Source organism: Nannospalax galili, unplaced genomic scaffold (genome assembly GCF_000622305.1).
Source record: "Nannospalax galili isolate Female #2095 unplaced genomic scaffold, S.galili_v1.0 scaffold128, whole genome shotgun sequence".
NCBI classification, from domain to species: Eukaryota; Metazoa; Chordata; class Mammalia; order Rodentia; family Spalacidae; genus Nannospalax; species Nannospalax galili.
The window spans coordinates 1,910,325-1,929,179 of NW_008360322.1; the positions used below are offsets into that span (position 1 = coordinate 1,910,325).

The 18,855-nt window shown below is 40.1% G+C and overlaps 1 protein-coding gene across 3 annotated transcripts in view; it reads right to left on the bottom strand.

Moving 5' to 3' along the window:
• Mcc (MCC regulator of WNT signaling pathway) overlaps positions 1-18,855 on the bottom strand; it is a 489,620-nt gene that overhangs the window by 109,398 nt on the left and 361,367 nt on the right. For all 3 annotated transcript variants that reach the window (XM_029559747.1, XM_029559748.1, XM_008825253.3), the window contains one exon: positions 15,220-15,333. In XM_029559747.1, coding sequence (XP_029415607.1) covers positions 15,220-15,333 — 114 coding nt within the window. The remainder of the gene's footprint in view (positions 1-15,219; positions 15,334-18,855) is intronic.

The window sequence follows — 18,855 nt, forward strand, 5'->3', positions numbered from 1 at the left end:
AATGGTAGTATTTCCATGTGCTCTTTCTCTGATTGTTTGTTATTGGTATATAGAAAGGCTATAGACTGTTGTAGGTTAATTTTGTAGCCTGCCACTTTACTGAATGTGTTAATAATTTATAGGATTTTTCGGGTGGAAATTTGGCGTCCCTTAGATATAATATCATATCATCTGCAAAAAGGGATAATATGATCTCTTTTTTTTCCAATTATTACTCCTTTAATTTCAGACTCTTGTCTTATTGCTCTTGCAAGATTTTCAAGTACTATGTTAAAGAGAAGTGGGGATAATGGACAGCCTTGTCTGGTTCCTGATTTCAATGGGAATGCTTCCAGTTTTTCTCCATTTAGAATGATGTTGGCTGTGGGTTTGTTATATATGGCTTTAATTATGTTGAGGTATGTTCCCTCCAGTCCAATTCCCTCTAGGACTTTGAATGTAAATGCATGTTGAATTTTGTCAAAGGCCTTCTCTGCATCTATTGAGATGATCATATGGTTCTTGTCTTTGAGTCCATTTATATGATTTATGATGTTTATTGACTTACATATATTGAACCATCCCTGCATCTCTGGAATAAAGCCAACTTGATCATGGTGAATGATCCTTTTGATGTGTATCTGTACACGGTTTGCAAGTATCTAGTTGAGAATTTTTGCATCTTTGTTCATTAAGGATATGGGTCTATAGTTTTCTTTTTTGGTTGTATCTTTACCTGGCTTTGGTATTAGAGTGATGCTGGCTTCATAGAAGGAATTTGGAAATTCTCCCTCCATTTTTGTTTTTTTGAGTATATTAAGTAGCATTGGACACAGATCTCCTTTAAATATCTGATAGAATTCTGCTATAAATCCATCTGGTCCTGGGCTTTTTTTTAGTCGGGAGGTTTTGTGTTACTGCTTCAATTTCTTTTTGTGTTATGGGTCTGTAAAAGCTGATAATATCTTCTTGTTTTAGTTTTGGTGGTTCCCATGCCTTTAGATATCCATCCATTTCTTTTAGGTTTTCAAATTTAGTAGCATATAGGTTTTTAAAGTAATCCCTTATAATATTCTGTATCTTTCTGGTGTCTGTTGTGATGTTTCCCCTTTCATCTCTGATTTTGTTGATTTGGAGGTGCTCTTTCTTTCTTTTGGTTAATTGGGCTAGCGGTCTGTCAATCTTGTTTATCTTTTCAAAGAACCAGCTCTTGGAATTGTTGATTCTTTGTATTGTTTTCTTTGTCTCAATTTCATTGATTTCTGCCCTGATTTTTATTATTTCTTCTTGTCTGCAGGGTTTGGGTTTTGTTTGCTGTTGCTTTTCAAGTGTGTTGAGTTGGAGTGTTAAGTCATTTATTTGTGTTCTTTCTGATTTTTTAATGTACACATTTAGAGCTATAAAATTCCCTCTAAGGACAGCTTTTAGCGTGTCCCAGGGGTTTTGTCATGTTGTATTGTCCTTTTCATTTAATTCCAGGAATGCTTTTATTTCTGTCTTAATTTCTCTTTTGACCCATTCATCATTCAGGAGTGAGTTGTTTAATCCCCATGTGTTCATGTGCTGATTAGGGCTTCTTTGGGTGTTGACTGTAAGCATTATTGCATTGTGGTCTGATCGAATGCACTGAATTATTTCAATCTTTTTGTATTTGTTGAGGTTTGTTTTGTGCCCCAGTTTATGGCCGATTTTGGAGAAGGTTCCATGGGGTGCTGAGTAGAAAGCATCTCCTTTGGTGCTTGGGTGGAATACTTGGTAGATGTCTGTTAAGTCCATTTGATATATGGTATTGTTTAATTCAGGTATCTTTCTGTTAACTCTCTGCCCTGTTGACCTATCTAATGGAGACAGTGGGGTATTGAAGTCACCTACCATTAATGAGTTGGTGTTAATCTGGGTCTTAGAGTCCTCTAAGTGTTGTTTTGATCAAGTTGGGTGCACCAGAGCTTGGTGAATATATGTTCATGATTATAATAGCTTCTTGATTCATTGTTCCTTTTATCAAAATGAAGTGGCCCTCTTTGTCTCTTCTGAGTAGTTTTAGTTTAAAGTCTATTTTATCAGAAATTAGAATTGCTAAGCCTGTTTTTTTTAGTGCCGTTTGCTTGGTATATTTTTTTCCATCCTTTCACTTTGAGATAGTGTCTGTCCTTGAAAGTGAGATGAGTTTCTTGTAGACAACAAGATGGGTTTTATTTCTTAATCCATTCACATAGTCTGTGTCTTTTGACTTAGGAATTCAGTCTGTTAATATTTAAAGTTATTAAGGAAAGATGGGTATTGAATCCTGTCATTTTTATTTCTATTTACATTCTTGATATAGCTGTATTTTCCACAGTTATACCTTCATTGAATTTCTTTCCGCAACCCCTTTTGTAAAGTCATTCCTTTATTCAGCTCTTTGTATTGATTCCAGAAGTCTCTGAAGGGCTGGTTTTGTGGACATGAATTCCTTCAGCCTATTTATATCATGGAAGATTTTTCTTTCCCCTTCGACTATAATAGACATTTTGGCTGGGTATAGTAATCTGGGTTGGCATCTGTGGTCATTTAAAACTGGGAATGCTTTGGTCCAGGCTCTTCCGGCTTTCATAGGTTGCACTGAAAAGTCAGCTGTAATCCTAATGGGTTTTCCTTTATATGTGACTTGTTGTTTGTCTTTTGCAGCTTTCAGAATTGTCTCTTTGTTTTGTACGTGTCGTGTTTTTACTATGATGTACCGTGGAGAGTTTCTTTTCTGGTCCTGTGTATTTGGTGTTCTATACGGTTTTTGTATTTGTATGGGCATATCTTTCTTTAATTTTGGGAAATTTTCTTCCACGATTCTGTTGAAGATCTGGTCCATGCCATTACCTTGGGATTCTTCTCCTTCCTGTATGCCTATGATTGGTAAGTTTGGTCTTTTTATGGTGTCACACAATTCCTGCGTATTCCATTCTTGTGATTTCTTAAATTTTTCATAATCTTTGCTTGAGTGGTCTAGTTCGTCCACCTTATCTTCCAGTCTTGATACTCTGTTTTCCGTTTTGTTCATCCTGTTATTGAGGCTTTCTCCTGTCGTTTCTAATTGCCTTACTGAGTGTTTCACTTCCTTCTTCATTTCGGCCTGAGTATTCTTCATTATTTCTAACTCTTTTGTGAATTCATTCAGAAGTTTATCCCTATCTTCCTTCAGTTCTTTGATTTCTTTGTGTGTTCTTTAAATTCACTGAATTCTTATCATGTTTATAATTGTTCTTTTGAGTTCCACGTCCTGCATTATCTCTAGGGGGGTTCTCATTGTACTCCTCTAGAGGACTACTGGTATTTGGTGGGGATATGTTATTTTGGTTTTTTATGTTATTATTTTTTCTCTGTGATTTTAACATATTTCTTTCGTAGTTTCTGATTCTTGTGTGAGACTCGGGTCTTCAAGTTTAGGTCTACTTCTTTTTGTGAACTTTATGTGCCTTTGTGGTTTAATTTTTGGGCATGTAAAGCTGGTTTTCCTAAGCTTCTGGTTCTCTCTCTTGATTTTATATTGGAGTGGCTGGATTGATTTTTGTCTTCAGGACTTCCTGCAGAGGCCCAGTGCAGATGAGGGTCAGATGATTTCAGGCTTTCTCCTAAGGTCTGGATCCCTCCAGGAACTACTTTGGCCTAAGGAATTTGGGGGTTTGACTGGCCTGGTATCCTTGTCCAGAAAAGATGCTGGTCTAGGGCAGCTGGTGGCCATGCTACCCAGAGATGCAAAGGCACATGGGGCGGGAAGAGGCCCCAAGGACTCCTGGGGACTGCACTGAGGAGCTGGGTTGGTCTGGATACAAAGGATCAGGAAGAGGAGAAGTCATCCCCAGCATCCCAGAAAGAGGCTGGCAGATTGTGCAAGCCCAGGGAAGCAGAGGGAGTTGAGGGTGTAGTGAGGCCCAGAAGCAGTGCTCCTGGGGCCCAGAGAAGGCACTATGTTGGTCTGGATGAAAAGGGTCAGGCAGCAGCATTGGTTCCCCAGTTGTCTGGGGCCCCAAGAGAAGCAATGGGGCAGGGCCCAAACTCAGAGGAGAGAAAGGCAGAGGAGATGTGCGGGTGATTGGGCTTGGGGGAGTCAAGACTCAGAGGGCACAGTGGACTTACCCTGGAGATTGACTTGGGGGTAGGAGAGAGGCCTGTTGTGGGTGGTGCATACCCAGGGAAGCAGAGGTAGGTGAGGGCAGGGCCAAGCCCAGAAGCAGTGCTCCTGGGGCCCAGAGAAGACACTAAGTTGGTTTGGATGAAAAGGGTCAGGAAGCAGTATTGGTTCCCCAGGTGTCTGGAGCCCCAAGACAAGGAATGGTGCAGGGCCCAAACTCAGAGGAGAGAAAAACGGGGGAGATGGAAGGGTAAATGAGGCTGGGGGAGTCAAGGCGTGGATGGCACAATGGACTTACCCCAGAGGGAGGCCTGAGGGCGGGAGAGAGCTCCTTTAATCAATGTTTTATTGTTTTGTTGTGAACTCTTTTATTCCTTCAGTTAAATTTATTCCTAGATCTTCTTGTGGCTATTTTTTGGTAGATTTTATAATTGAGATTGCTTTCTTGATTTCTGTTCAGATAATCTGTTATTAATATATAGCAACCCTACCGATTTTTTGTACACTGATTTTATATACTGCAACTTCTTAAATTTATTATTTCTAAACATTTTATGTAATTTTGTGATGTAAATTTTGTGATAAGATTGTTACCTATAAGCAGTCAAAATTTAATTTTCTTTTTTCTAATTTAGATTCTTCTCTTTCCTTTTCTTCTTTTTGGTTTGCTTTTTGAGATAAAATGCTTTTATGTTGCACAAGTTAGTCATGAATTCCTTGGTTCAAGTAAACCTCCTACTTCATCCCACTTCAACCTCCCTCCCGAAAATGCTGGGGCTAGAAGCAAATGCCTGACCTTGGACTTTTTTTCTTTTTTTTTTTTAATACATAAACAGGATTGTAGTGTTTCAGTGGTTTGGGGGCAAGCATCCTTACCTGCTGAGCCTTCTTACCAGCCCTATTCTTTTCTTTCTCTTTTTTTTTTAATGGGGTGGGGAGGCGGATACAAGTTCTCACTATGTCACCTAGCTGACCTGAAATTCATGAAGTCCCAGTTTCAGAATACAGAGTAGTGATAGCCTAGGATGTGCCACCATCACCCAGTTGGATGGTCTTCATTTCTCTGGCCTGACTGCTCTGGTTGGACTTACAATACTATGTAGAATAAAAGTGAAAGTAGGTAAACTTGCCTTGTTCCCTGAAAGAGGGGAAAACCTGGAGCTCTTCCCCATCTAATATAATGGTTATGAATTAGCTTGCTACAAACAGCCTTTATTAAGCTGAGGTATGCTCCTTCTCAACCTAACTTGCTCAGTGTTTTTATCGTGGAGGGATGTTGAATTTTATCAAATGCCTTTTCTACTGGGATGATGAAGTTTTTCAGTTTTAGGCTTGTTTGTTTAAAGGTGCTGGAGATTGAACGCAGGGCCTCACGCATGCTAGGTAAGCAGTCTAGCACTGACTTTTTCCCTTGTCCTGGTTTCTAGCCTCTGTTCTACTGATTTAGTGCAACACGTCACGTGTATTGATTTGGATGTTGCACTCTCCTCCCATTCCTGGGGTGAATCCTACTTGATCACACTGAACAATCGTTGTAATGGAGTGTTATATTCAGTTTGTTAGCATTTTGTTGAGGACTTTTTCACTTACCTTCATCAACAATACTGGCCTGTAATTCTTTTTTGACTTCTAATTTGATTTCTGTATCAGAGTACTACTGTTCTCATAGAATGTGTTTGGAAAAATTTTTTCCTCTTCTGCATTTTGGAATAGCTTAAGGAGAACTTATTTTAGTTATCTAAGTGTTGGTAGAATTCAGCAGTGAAGCAATCTAGTTCTTGGCTTTTCTTTGATGAGACACTTTTTATTACTATTTGTCTGCACAAGGGTTTCCATTTCTTCACGCCCCAATCTCTGCATAGCACATGCATCCAGGAAGCTGTCCATTACTTCTAGGTACTAAAGGTATTCATATTGGTTGCTCAGGAATATCTGTAATGAATATATTTCTGTGTTGTCACTTGTAGAGCCCTTTTCATCTCTGATTTTTTGGATTTTTCTCTCTTTTTGTCTTAGTTTAGCTAAGGGTAGATTTTATCTTTCAAGAACCAGCTCTTTGTTTCTAGGGTTCTTTGTGTGTTTTTAGTCTCTATTTTACTTTTTTCTGTTTCAAGCTTCATTTCTTTCCTCCTACTAATTTTGGGTTCAGTTTGGTTTTGTTTTTTGAGTTCTTAAGATGTAGTGATAAGTTGTTTGAGAATTTTTTTTTCATGTAGGCATGATGTCTCATAACATTCCTCTTAATAGTGCTTTTGCTATATCCCACAAGCTTTGGTATACTGTGTATTCATTTTTTTTTGTTTGAAAACAAGTTTCAAACTGATTCTTTAATTTTTCAGTTAAACATTTACATATTTTATAATGATAAAAGATTCAACTATCTTTTATAAATTCCTCTATACATCCTTTTTCTAATGATGTTCCCGTGTTCCTTTTCCTCCCACACTGTCTTGTATATCTGGGGCTGTATCCCAAATGTAAGCATTAGCAGCCCTGTAGTGGCCAGTAGGACTTCATCAACACTCTAGATTACTGCTACCTATGCACACAGTTGGGGTCACAGTTTCCTCCCCCCTGGAAGCTAAATAGGCCCCTGGAACTTGTTTTGGCTAATAAGATATGAGTGCTTATACAACATTTTGCAAGAAGCCATTAAAAACTCCCACACCCAATCAGTCGACCTTAGCTGTATGTGGGGGAGGGGCAAAGGCTATATAAGTCAAGAACACCATGAGGTACCTCTCTCGCCATTTTATGTGACTGTCAGGAAGTCACAGGATCTATATTTGAGTGTGGACTTTCCAGTACAACTGTAAATGGGGAACACCCACTCTTCTGTAAATAAACCCCCAACCTATGCTCTGTTAGCAAGTCCAATAAACTCGTTAGGATTTAAAAAAAAAAAAAAAAAGAACTTCTGCATATTTACCACACTTCCTTCTCCAGGTCATGGTGACTAGTGGCATTACAGATGTCAGAGGGTTGATGAACGTGGGTGCTTAGGCAAGGTCAGTAGGACACATACATACATGTGAACAGGCAAACACAATAGACATACACATACAGGTACATACATACACAAACTTATACACACATGCATACACAAACATACATGTATGCACGCACACACCTCTCCATGAGCTCCTAATAAGACATTTGATATTTGGAATTTTTATTACTTCATATATTGACTGATCAAATCATCTTGTACATATGAAAACAGACTGAACATAAAGTGGCCAATTTATTTATTGTAGCTCAGATCACAAAGTGAAACCTCTGAAAACCCTCTGATTCCTGTTTAAGTGACCAAGGGATTGAGTCCCTAACCTCCCTTCTCTTTCCTCTCTGACTCTTATGTACTGATCTCTTCCTTCTCATTGGCCTAAAACTCTCTAGTGGCACCTTGGTCTTGGGCACTGATATACCACCAATGGATACCAGGAAATGTTATGCCCGACAGTACCAAACAGGGACCAGGAAAACCTAAGCAACTCCCTCCTTGCCCTCTAAAGAGGACAGAAGCAGGAAAGCAGACAACAGGGTGTGCAGCTTCCCCAAGCAGCTCTAGCTGCCCATCAGTCAGTTGCAATGTCTTACTCATCAGCCTTTAGGAGCAACAATGACTTCTACCAACCTTTACAGGCTGATGTGATTCCCTTCTACCATATAGACACGTCCCTGTATATTTCCACAGAAGAAAATAAGAAATAGTTTGAAACAGAACACCACAGCTTTTCCCCCACTGCAATCACTGTTTTAGGCCCTCCCTCCACCCAGCCTAAATTTAATTTCTAGCTGATGCTACCAGATCAGCAAAGCCAGAAAGCCTGTGGCTGCAGTGCCTTGTCTGTGCATTTCTTGAGGTCAATATCACTGGGAGCCTAGATTTTTCCTATAGCTACAGACTTTCAGTTTGTGATTAAATATGAAGATGTTTTGTTTTTCCTGGGGTTTTGGTCTACTACTTAACACATCTCCTGGGCTCCTTTTCAGGACCTTAGCCCTCCTGTCATGATGAGGGAACAAATTAAAATCCACATAAATAATTGTGTCTAGCCACATAAACTGGTAAAACTGCTTATGTGCAGAAAATATCAAATAAACACAAGCAAGAGGAGCAATGAGTAAAGGAGCTTGCTACTGAGCCTGAAGATCGAAGCTTGATCCTTGGGGCCCACATGGTCAAAAGACAAATCAACTCCTACAAGTTGTCCTCTGACCTCCATAAGCACACTATGACATGTATATGCACACATGCCCTTATGCACAAATAGATAAATAAAAATGCAATAAAATTTAAATAACAAGCAACATCATCATCTCAACTGCTGAGAATAAAACCATGTTGGTGCATCTCTGCTCGTGGTGGAAGCCCAGATAAAGCCATGAGTCAGCCTTGAGACAGTCCTGTTTGGGCACGTAAGCCTGCTGGCAAACCTTGTGCAGTATAGTGATACTAAGGAGCTTTATGGCTTTGTCAATGTTCTTCACTGGGTTTTCTCTTCTCCACAGAGGCCACTGATCTTTAATCATCACATTAGTCTCAGCTGTCAAACCTGAGAGCACTTTCTCCAGCTCACATTGGGTCAGTCATAACTAATACTACTCAAGGTATTCCCATTCTGATGCTGAGTTTTTGCCACAGTTCTCCTGAGAAGAAGGGAGCAGGGTCAGGCCAGCCAAATGGAGACAGGTAGAAATGCCTTGGAGGAGCACAGAGCTCCAGTGGTCACCGCTGAAGGCTATTCACAAATAAGAGAGGACAGGGAAGCTGGCAAAGAAAGCACCTACAAACTACATCTTCATCTCACAGACAATATGCAGGTGAAAGAAAAATGCTATTAACAACCCATTCCATGAAAAAACGTACGTTTTCCTCCTGAAGGTCAGAAGGTGGCAATTTAGGAGGCTTGCTGTGAAGACAGAGAGCTGAAAAACATAGTGTCTCATCCCACAGTGAACTTATTTCAAGGAGGCTCATAAGCTTATAGGATACATTGCCTTCTGTAATAGTTTTTTAAATACAGCTATTTAAAAATTTCAATTATTAACATAGTTATTTATAATTATTTTATAAAATAATTATTGGTACTAAACAAATAGCAATTCTGCCAAAAGAATCAAGTCAGAAGTATGGATAAATGCCGTTTCCCACAATGCTGGGTCCCACTGGGGTATGGAATGTGGGTGCAAACGTAATCACAGGTCTATATACACATTCAGTTTGGGAGGGTAGGGATGTGTTTTTGCATTGTGTTTGTGGTAATTTGTTACAGAGCAATAGAAAACTAATACATATTTCATCTTCCTCATCATATTGACTCTGGCTCCGTATCCAGATCGCTTCCTGGGACTACTTGTAAAATTCCGCCTAGGCCCTGACCTAGTCATATAAAATGAACCGTCTTTTATTCAACCAATTCCAATGCTACCAGTAAGTATTCCATAGATGCTGAATTTCTTGGTAACCTCTCATGGATATAACCACCATTTATTGCTTACATTTTTGTTTAATCATCGAACTGCAATATTTAGAGATGGTAAAACTCGCTGTAGCCACAGAACAAATTTCGCAGTCATCTGGTCTTCCAGAGCTGGGAAGTCTCCAGCAGGAATCCTATGCCCAGGCATACAGCAAGATAGTGCAGCACTGTCAGCTTGTACTTTTTATCTTTTCCAGAATAAATGTATCTTTGTAAGAGATAAGATAGCTAGCCTGACATTTTCTCATGTTCTCTCCTGAGTCTGAGATTTCTATAAGTGATGAGACATCACTCTAGTGAAGGGTGCAGAAGGTTATTTTAAAGTCTATTTAGTGTAAGAATACAAATAAGAAAACTTGGCAGACCTCTGACACGATTAGTATCACCAGGGGTTAAAACAGCCAACAAAAGCTATTATGCAAGAAAGCTTAAACAAATACGCCTAGAAGGATCCGAGCAACCCCTGACACAACTCCTGACATTTCTATATGGTCTTCTCATCATCCCCTGAACAAACAGCTTTGGTTTTGCATGTGTAAATCTTGGTAAATATTGTCATGATCACTCTTTAAGAGCCAAGGCTACAGGACATGTTGGCTTCGAGTTAAAAGCCTATACAATTTTCTTTTAAAAAGCAAAAGAAATCAGGCCGGCAAGATAGCTAAGTGGATAAAGGTTCCTGCTGCCAAGCCTGACAGCCTGAGTTCAATCTCCAGAACCTACATGATGAAGAAAACTGACTCCCACAAGTGATCCTTTGACCTCCACACAGGAGCCCTGGCACAGGTACACACACAGAAGAAGGGAAAGAGAAAAAAGTCTCGCCAAGAACTACCAACAGTGACCAACTTTCAGGAGGTGTAAATCCCACTCATTTGATTAAAAGATGTGGGAGTTTCCAAAGCCTTCTAGAAGGATGACTGCAAAAAAAATTTTTTTTCTTTTTCCCTAGATAAAACTGTTAAACTATTTCCTTTTGAATTTCAAAAGTAGAGTAACAATCAGCAACAGGATGCACTTGAAAAACAGCAGTATATAACCCGAGATGATGTCTCAGGCCAGCACCTGAGACACTGAGGCAGGAGGATTGCCAAGAGTTAGAGACCAACCTGGGTATTGTGAGGCCTATTGGGAAAACAGACAAACAACTCACGCAATATTACAATGTTTCAGTGGTTGGGTCTGGTGAGCTGAAACTTTTCTTTCCCTGTAGAACTGAGAACTGAACTAGGGCTTTGTGCATGCCAAGCAAGTATTCCACCACTGAGGTTCATCCATGGCCCCTTTAAAACTTTTTTTTCTTTAGACAATTTCAGAGTTGCTCAGGCTGGCCTTGAACTTGCTCTATAGTTCAGGCAGACACTGAACTTGTAATTTTCCTACCTCACCTCCAAGTGGCCGGGATTACAAGTCTGTGCCGCCACATCTTACAAGTTGAAATTTTTTTTTAAATGTTTTTTAAAAGTAAGCCTGTTTTAAAAAAAGCCTCTCTATTACCACATAAAGAACAAACTGAACAAGTATTTACACAGCACAATCAAAAGCCGGATTCACAGTCTCTTTGAACAAATGATAGAAGCAGGGAAGAACGAAGTAGCATCACTGGTAGATCTGAGTAGTGTCTGTGTTGGCAGAATCAACAGAAAGCAAGGTTGACTGGTCTGAGAAGTGGAAAATTCCAATAGGTGTCCACAGGAAACCAAGGAAAGAACAGGTAAAACCAGGAGGCCTGTGATGATGCCAGAGTGTGAGATGCAGGGCCCATAATAAACTGAAGGACTGAGGTCATCTAGTCCCTGTGAATATTAAAGACTGGTCCCCAGGGCTCCTTCCAGGGCAAGGAAATTCTGGGAGCAGTATCCAAATTGAGCAGAATGGAGGCTACAGAAGGAAAGAAAAGATCTAGACATAAGTAGGTGAGAAGAAAGCCAGGGAGTGTTGGGAAGGGGCTCCATGCTTTTTCTTCAAGAAAGCAACATAATGTAGGGTAAGCACTATAACCTTAAGAAAGACTTCTTAAACCCTGTTTCCTAAAAGTTCAAGGGAACTGTATTTCACATCAGGGCAAAACCCAGAAAAGTGTGTAAGTCAAATCCTGTACAAAGTTAAAGGGGGAGGGAGCTGAATAACCCTCTTGTAAATTGCAAAAGTACACACAAACTGAATAGCCCATGCAAGAAAACCCAAACAATAGCCTATTTTAAAATAAACTAAAGATTTAAGGAACTACCATTAGACATAAATGAACACAATTCACGATTAGAGAAATTCAGGCATGAGGTGACAGAATTAGACATCAAACAAAAATATATTTCAGGAATGAATAGTAAACAGCACAAAAGAGGAATGGAACATAATAAAGAAAATTAAGTTTAAAAGACATACAAATGATTTGAGATGATAAAATATATTAAAGACAGGAAAAGATTATGTAACATACAAACAACAGGAAATCAAAGCAAGGGAATAAACCTAAGATTAAGTAATATAATTTATTAAAACCTTCCCTGAGTGCCTGGAGAGATGGTTTAGTGGTTAAGAGCACTGGCTTCTCTTGCAGAGGACCCAGGTTTGGTTCTCAGGACCCACATGGCGGCTAACAACCGTCCATAACTCCAGTTCCAGGAGATTCAACGCCCTCTTCTGACCTCCGTGAGCATTGCACGTCATGGGTGCACTAACACACATGCAGGCAATACCCTCATACACATAAAATAAAAATAATGCATAAAATATTTAAAATAAATAAAAGCTTCCCTGAAATAAAGAATTTAAAATATAACCAAAAGAATACATAGCAAACATAAAACTATCGAACTAGAATGATGAAGACTACATCTAATAAAATTATGACAATGGGGAAGGGAATGAGGAAGGGGAAAGACCAAGTTAAAAGGAAGCAAAGGAAATAAGAAAAGGAGGCAGGCAGGCAGGATGTCTGGGGATATCACGGTAAGAGCCCCGGAAGCAGAAGAAAGTTAGGTGGTCATCAGCTTCAACAGTAACTTTCCATGCCAGAAGAAAATAAAAGCACATTCAAGGACAGAAAGATGAGTCTGTGCTATTGATTAAAAAAAAATCCTGGGGAGTTTTAGTTACCTATACAAGACTGAAAGAGAGTGTAAGATGCACAAGCCTTTTGGTCAGTCAGCATTGATATAATCACACAATAGCAAAAAACGTTGAGTGAATGTGGAGAGAATAGACTCAGGGTGGGGGAAATCTAAAGTAACTTCTCAGGAGCTACGCTAGTTACTATAGTGGTATTACTATTCTGAGACTGTTTATATACAATGTAGGATAAAGCAAATGAATGATTATGGAATAGCCTATCATCCCCATGACCTAAGAAACAAGAATTTAAGTGAGGAGAGAGATACAAATAAACACAAGACTTATGTAAACATATGCTATAATCTGAATTTGGATTGGAGGGGAAATCCTACTATGAACTTCTAGGGCATTTCCTCTTTAATTTTATACCTACATAACTGCATTCTTATGTACCTAAGTTAATAAATAGCTTTCTAGCTCTATCACAAAGCAGGCCTAATACAATAAACAACCTAGAAGCAGCAAGCATCCCTAGGACCCAGACAATGGTCTGGAAGTATCATTTACTGCTAGAAAAACTATGGCTATTTAGAGAATGGTTAACTCTAGGTTTGGGAGAAGAAATGTACTCTGGAAGTCTGGAATAATTACTCAGTACATGCTATAAGACTTACAAACCAACCTGAAGTCTCACTGGCTAAAAATAGCACATTTCGAGCCTTTAAGAAGAAAATTTAAATAGATTGAAATTCAAATTTATTTTAATGCATAAATTCTTAATATTAAAAATAAGAGCCCTTTCACTGGATCACAGTGAAATCAATTCATTATCTTGAAAAAGGTTAAATAAATGACAAGACTCAGGTGCTTGTTTTGTTTTCCCCTTATGAAGTACACCACTGTTTGCACAAAAATTTTCCCAATAAAAGCATCTCTAGCAATAACTAAGGGACGGTTCAGCTAAATATCATGTGTTTGAACCCCTAATGTAGTAATGAGCCTAGGCATTAAGTTTCAGCAGCAGCTGACATCACAGAAAGATCAACAACCATGTGCTATGTATATATAGGTGAAAAACAGCTTTTACACCCTGCTAAGGGGACTAGACATGAATCTGATCTTGTACATGGATGACCAGAAAGGCAGAGGAATAAGCTGAACTGTACCATGCATATGCCATTAGTAACATATGGGTATGGTTAACTCCGGGTGAAAAGGGCAAGCTTAAAGGATATATTAAAAAGGAAACAGGGAATGGGGACAAACCTGTATGTTTTGAATATTTAAAGAAAATGTCTACTTTTTAGATGAGCAAGATTGAACCCTGCACAATGGAATGCTATTCAACTGTAAGGAAAAATAAAATCGTAAAATTTGCAGGAAAATGGATGGAATTTAAAAGTATATTATGTAAGGTAACCCAAACACAGAAAAACAAAACAGGCATATGTTCCCTCATATGCCTAAGTGTGGGTGTAGTATGACATTTAGAAAGGAGAACAAGAGAGGGTAAGTGGCTAATGAGGGAGGATGGAATGTAGACAAAGGATACATGGTCCATGAAAGAGCATATAAAGCTATTTCCCCTAGTTTCAGCTCCATGGAGGATTTTCCTCCTTTTTTTCTCCCCCCGCCACCCCCATGTGTGTGTGGGGTGGGGGGTGGATAAATGAATACAAATGGCTTCAGAATGACCATTCTAGCTGTAGAGAAGCTCACTGAGATGCAGATTTGAGACTGGGCAAGAGATTAAGTGGCTTCCTTAAACTAACTGTGTGATGTTCTTATTTTTGAGTTCATTCAAGTAAAGTGATTCTATTTTTATTCAAAAAAATTAAGCCATGTTGTCTAAAGATGAAAAGTTGAGGGATAAATGGTAAACAATGAAAGAACTATTACTACAAAAGTCCTCAAAGAGGTTACCTTTGTAGGAAGGAAAGTGTGAAGACTAGGATGAGACAGAAAGAGAAGGTTCTAAAGGTGACAGGTATATTCTGCTTCCTGACTTAGGCCATGGGTATGAGTGTGCTATGTATGGACTGCATGTTTGTATCCTGTACCCAGATTCATGTGTTGAATACTAGTCCTCCAGTATAATAGGAGGTGGGACTTTGGAAAAACGACTAAGTCAAGAGGGTGGAGCCCTCAGGAAAGGGATTAGTGCCCTTAGAAGTAGAGAAAGAGAAGGCTAACTTTGCTCTCTCCTGTCTGTGAGGATCCAATATGGAGGTGGTCCCACTAGGAATCAAAGTGTCAGGCACCATGATGTCCAGCCTGAGTACTGTGGAAAAAATGTGCTTGCTGCTTAAGTCATCTAGTCCCTGGTATTTGTGGCCCCCTGCTCCACCCAAGTGGCCCAGGCAACCTAGGGTGTTTGTTCATTAAATTCAAATCTGTTTTACAGAAATTTCTTTTTTTTTAAATTTTTTCAATGCAGGGTCTCACTATGTATCTCTGGCAGGCCTGGAACTCGCTATGTAGAATAAAGGAATAAAGTGTGTACCATCACATGGTGTGGAAATTTCTTTATATTTACATTTTATCAGTAAACAAAGATAGTATAAAAAACAAAACAACAACTCTCCAGATCTTTACCTGTGCCTTGGCCAATTTCTTTTCTAGAAGGTCTCGTTCCCGCTCTGTTTGCTGCAGACGTTTATTAAGCTCCACTATATCTCCCTTGAGTGATGCCAGGGCTGCAAGGTGGAGCTGTAGTGATGGAAAGACAGGAACACAAGGTCAGACTGCTTTTCAGAGACTTACCTCCTTCCATTCCTACCCTGTAATTAGCATAACCATGTCAAACAATCTAGCAGCCAAAAGGGGACACTTTTGAGAATGGAAGTGAATTAATCTTAGGGACAATAGATATCAGTGAGGTGTCATATGCAAGCTGGTTATACAGTCACTTTACATGTAACTGGTAGAAAAACCATTATGTGTGTGGAGTAGAACATATGTAACTTAGATGCTAAAATCAGGCCAGGGAGCAAGGCTCTGTATTCCAAAGGTTTTTCCTGAGTTACTTCAGATAGTAACAGCTGGTGTGGGGCAGTCTGACCCAACATAAAACACAAGGGCCTGTGATCAAGCACTCAGGAGGCTGAGGCAAGAAGATCACAAGTTTGAGGCCAGACTAGACTACATAGGGAGATCCTGTCTCGAAAAAACTTAAAGAAACAAAATAAAACAAAAACTTCAGGCACAATGGTCATGAAGAAAAGAAAGGGAGGGCTGGGGAACAGCTACGTGATAAAGTGCTTGCCTAATATGTACAAGGCCCAAGGTTCATCCTCAATAATAAAGAGAGAGTGCTTTACTAGATGGTCTCGTTTTTGAGCTGGCCTGTTTATTTTTTTACTAGTACCGCCTTCCTCAGCGCCCATCAATCTAGATCAGCTGGATAGATGCTTCTCATATGCTAACAGACTTCATAAAGCAACAGGCCCAGAATTTTGATGCTATGCTGTATAATGAACAGCAAACCTGCAGCCATCCAGATACCCTTTCCTCCCAACTCTCTCAGGTTCACTGATGCTGGAAAGTTCTTCAGATTTGACCAGGGGGGCCAATCACTACAATGGCATTCTGAACAATTTTACTTTCTGAAGATGGAGTTTCAGCTGTATACGCTCCTGCCCCAGCCTGAGCCTCTGTGGCTCTCTTCAGGCCAGAGATGGGACAACTTACAAAACCCATTCAACACACCAATCTCAGAGTAACACCTTGAACCTTTGCCTACCCAGGCACTGTTGACTCCTGCTTTGTCTGTGCAGCCCAGACAGATCACCCCGGGCTCTCCAGTATGCCACAGGGAGCATCAGAATAAATGTGCCTTCTCACAGGCCATCTATAACTTCTGATAGGAAGGGTTTAATGTAGAAAAGAGCAAATAAATAGACATGATAGTTAAGGATGGACACAATGCAACAGTACTCAGCACAACTGATGATCACTTGCAGCTCAGGCTTAGAAAAAAATGCTTTTTACAACCTGCTTTGACATGTTGGTGATGGTTAGAGACTGAACTGGGAGAAGAAAGATGGAGATGAGAGGGGGCTTCAAAGCACTGTTTTCCTTAGATTCCAACCACAGTGACTCACTTAATTGTGCAGAGGCTGCAAACCAATAGATCAATAGATGATTTGAAATCAAGAATGCTTGAAATTTAGAAAGGAAATGTCAGGCAATCTGGTGGTATTTGCTTCTCACTAGGGCTAGGGCCACTCTGAAAAGGTCGCTTTGGTGTTCAGATACAAGGTTTTATATGACAATTTCTCAGCAGAAATACCACAATGATCCTACTTTACAATCTTTTGGATAATGTTTGTTTCAAGTAGAGAAGGGCGGGGGAGAAAGGCAGTCTCTTCCATGGCTGGGTTGCCCCCTCAACCCCTCAGCATCATACACAGCCATGTTACCTGATCATATTATCCTGGGAGAATAATTATCAAACAGGCCTGGAACTGACATGTGCTTTAAGGAGTAGACACAAGAGTCCCAACTGTAAGTCTGGTGTACTTTCTACCTGGCTGTCTGAAATCTGGGAAGTGAACTGCTTGCACAGATCAGGGAGGACTACAGAGCAAAGCCGGCACAGAACAGTGTAGGGTGCCCCAGACAGCATGAACGAGGCTACATGGGGAGACACACAGAGTAGCCAGTTCCATCAGTCACAGCAGAGAGGTCCTCAATGGGGAGGGTGATGGTGCAGCTGTCAAAATATTTTCTGGTTCCTCAGCTCTCTGGACCACAAGAAAAGCCACAGCATGTGCATGGGACAGCTCTGTTCTTGTCTGGATGGAAGACACATCCCACAAAAGGGAACAGACAGGTCCATAATGTCCAGAATACAGTTCTCCAAAGAGCCTCATGAATGTGATAGCCATTTCCCTAGAGACAAGTATAAACATGGGGTACATGTATGTTTTCTACACATTGAAGTATATCTATGCACTTCCAAATTAACAGACATTTGTGCTAGACATGAGCTCCGTGACCCCTCAGTGGTTCACAGAGAGTCTAGTGTGTCATGATGAAAAGATGTCTGAGTTAATGCTCAACTGGAGATACTAAGTCACCTAAGTCCCCGCAGAAGGCCCGGCACTACAGCCATGGCATAGCACCCTTCTACTATTACAGGAGTCTGTATATAGCAGAAATGTGCAGTTTCGTACATAGCTAAAAACTTTACTTAAAAGGTTTTTCTCTGATGATAAAAGAAATGAAAGGTGACCAAAATTAAATTAGAAAAGTTACTCTAATGGATTCCTAGTTCGAAATTATTTTTGCTGCTTTTTGTTTAATGAATTTTTACGCAGCTCTTTCTGTAGTAAGGAAACAAATAAGCCAGAACATGACTGAAAAGGGTTATTTTCCCTCTTGTCTCAGTCCACCAGCCCTTTGGATGGAAAGAAGATAGAATAAAACATGTTCTTTACTATTTGTCAGCAGAGGCACAGAGGGCAGGACCACCAATGGGTGGTACTCTCCCCAGCTTAGAATCTACAGATAGCCCCTCCCTCACAGCCCATGTGATACTCAGTCCCTAAGAACTAGAGTTCAGAAGCTCTTTGTGCCCCCCCATCACTAACTCTTTCATATATGACTTGTGGGTGCACTGTTTCTAGACAGGATATTAAATCACTTGCTAAGGTTGCTGTGAAGTCAAAATGAGATCATACCCATGCAGTGACCTTAGGAAGCTAGGGGCACCTGTTGTGCAGTATTTTGAGAAAGGCTGCTCAGTCTTGAAACTTAAAATTCATCAACATCATCTACAACATAACACATTACATGCAAATCATTTTCCTGCATTGGTCAATTCACAAAGAAGCAGAATTTTTTCCGCTTCAACTGGTAATTCCCTTAACAGGCCAAACTGTAGGCCAAATTCTAGCCCTGCAGGGCCATTTCATAACTTAGGCCCGTTTCCTGAATCAGAATTTAAACTACGCCATCAACACGGCACCCCCCCAATAGCGTACCCCCTTCCATACCTTTCCCCACAGATGGCCTGAGAGTGCATCATGCTTCTGCTGTGCTTTGATTATCCTGCCTCCTCGTGACTGGCACGTGATCAGCATGAGCTCCAATGCTAGATGTAAGCAGGTAATCCGCATGACCTTTGCTACCCTTGATCCACAATGGGTGCCCTTTCATGTTTTTGGATGATTATGTGTATATATACAGCCTGCTGAAAAATAAAGTTGAATTCTGCCCTCTGACCAA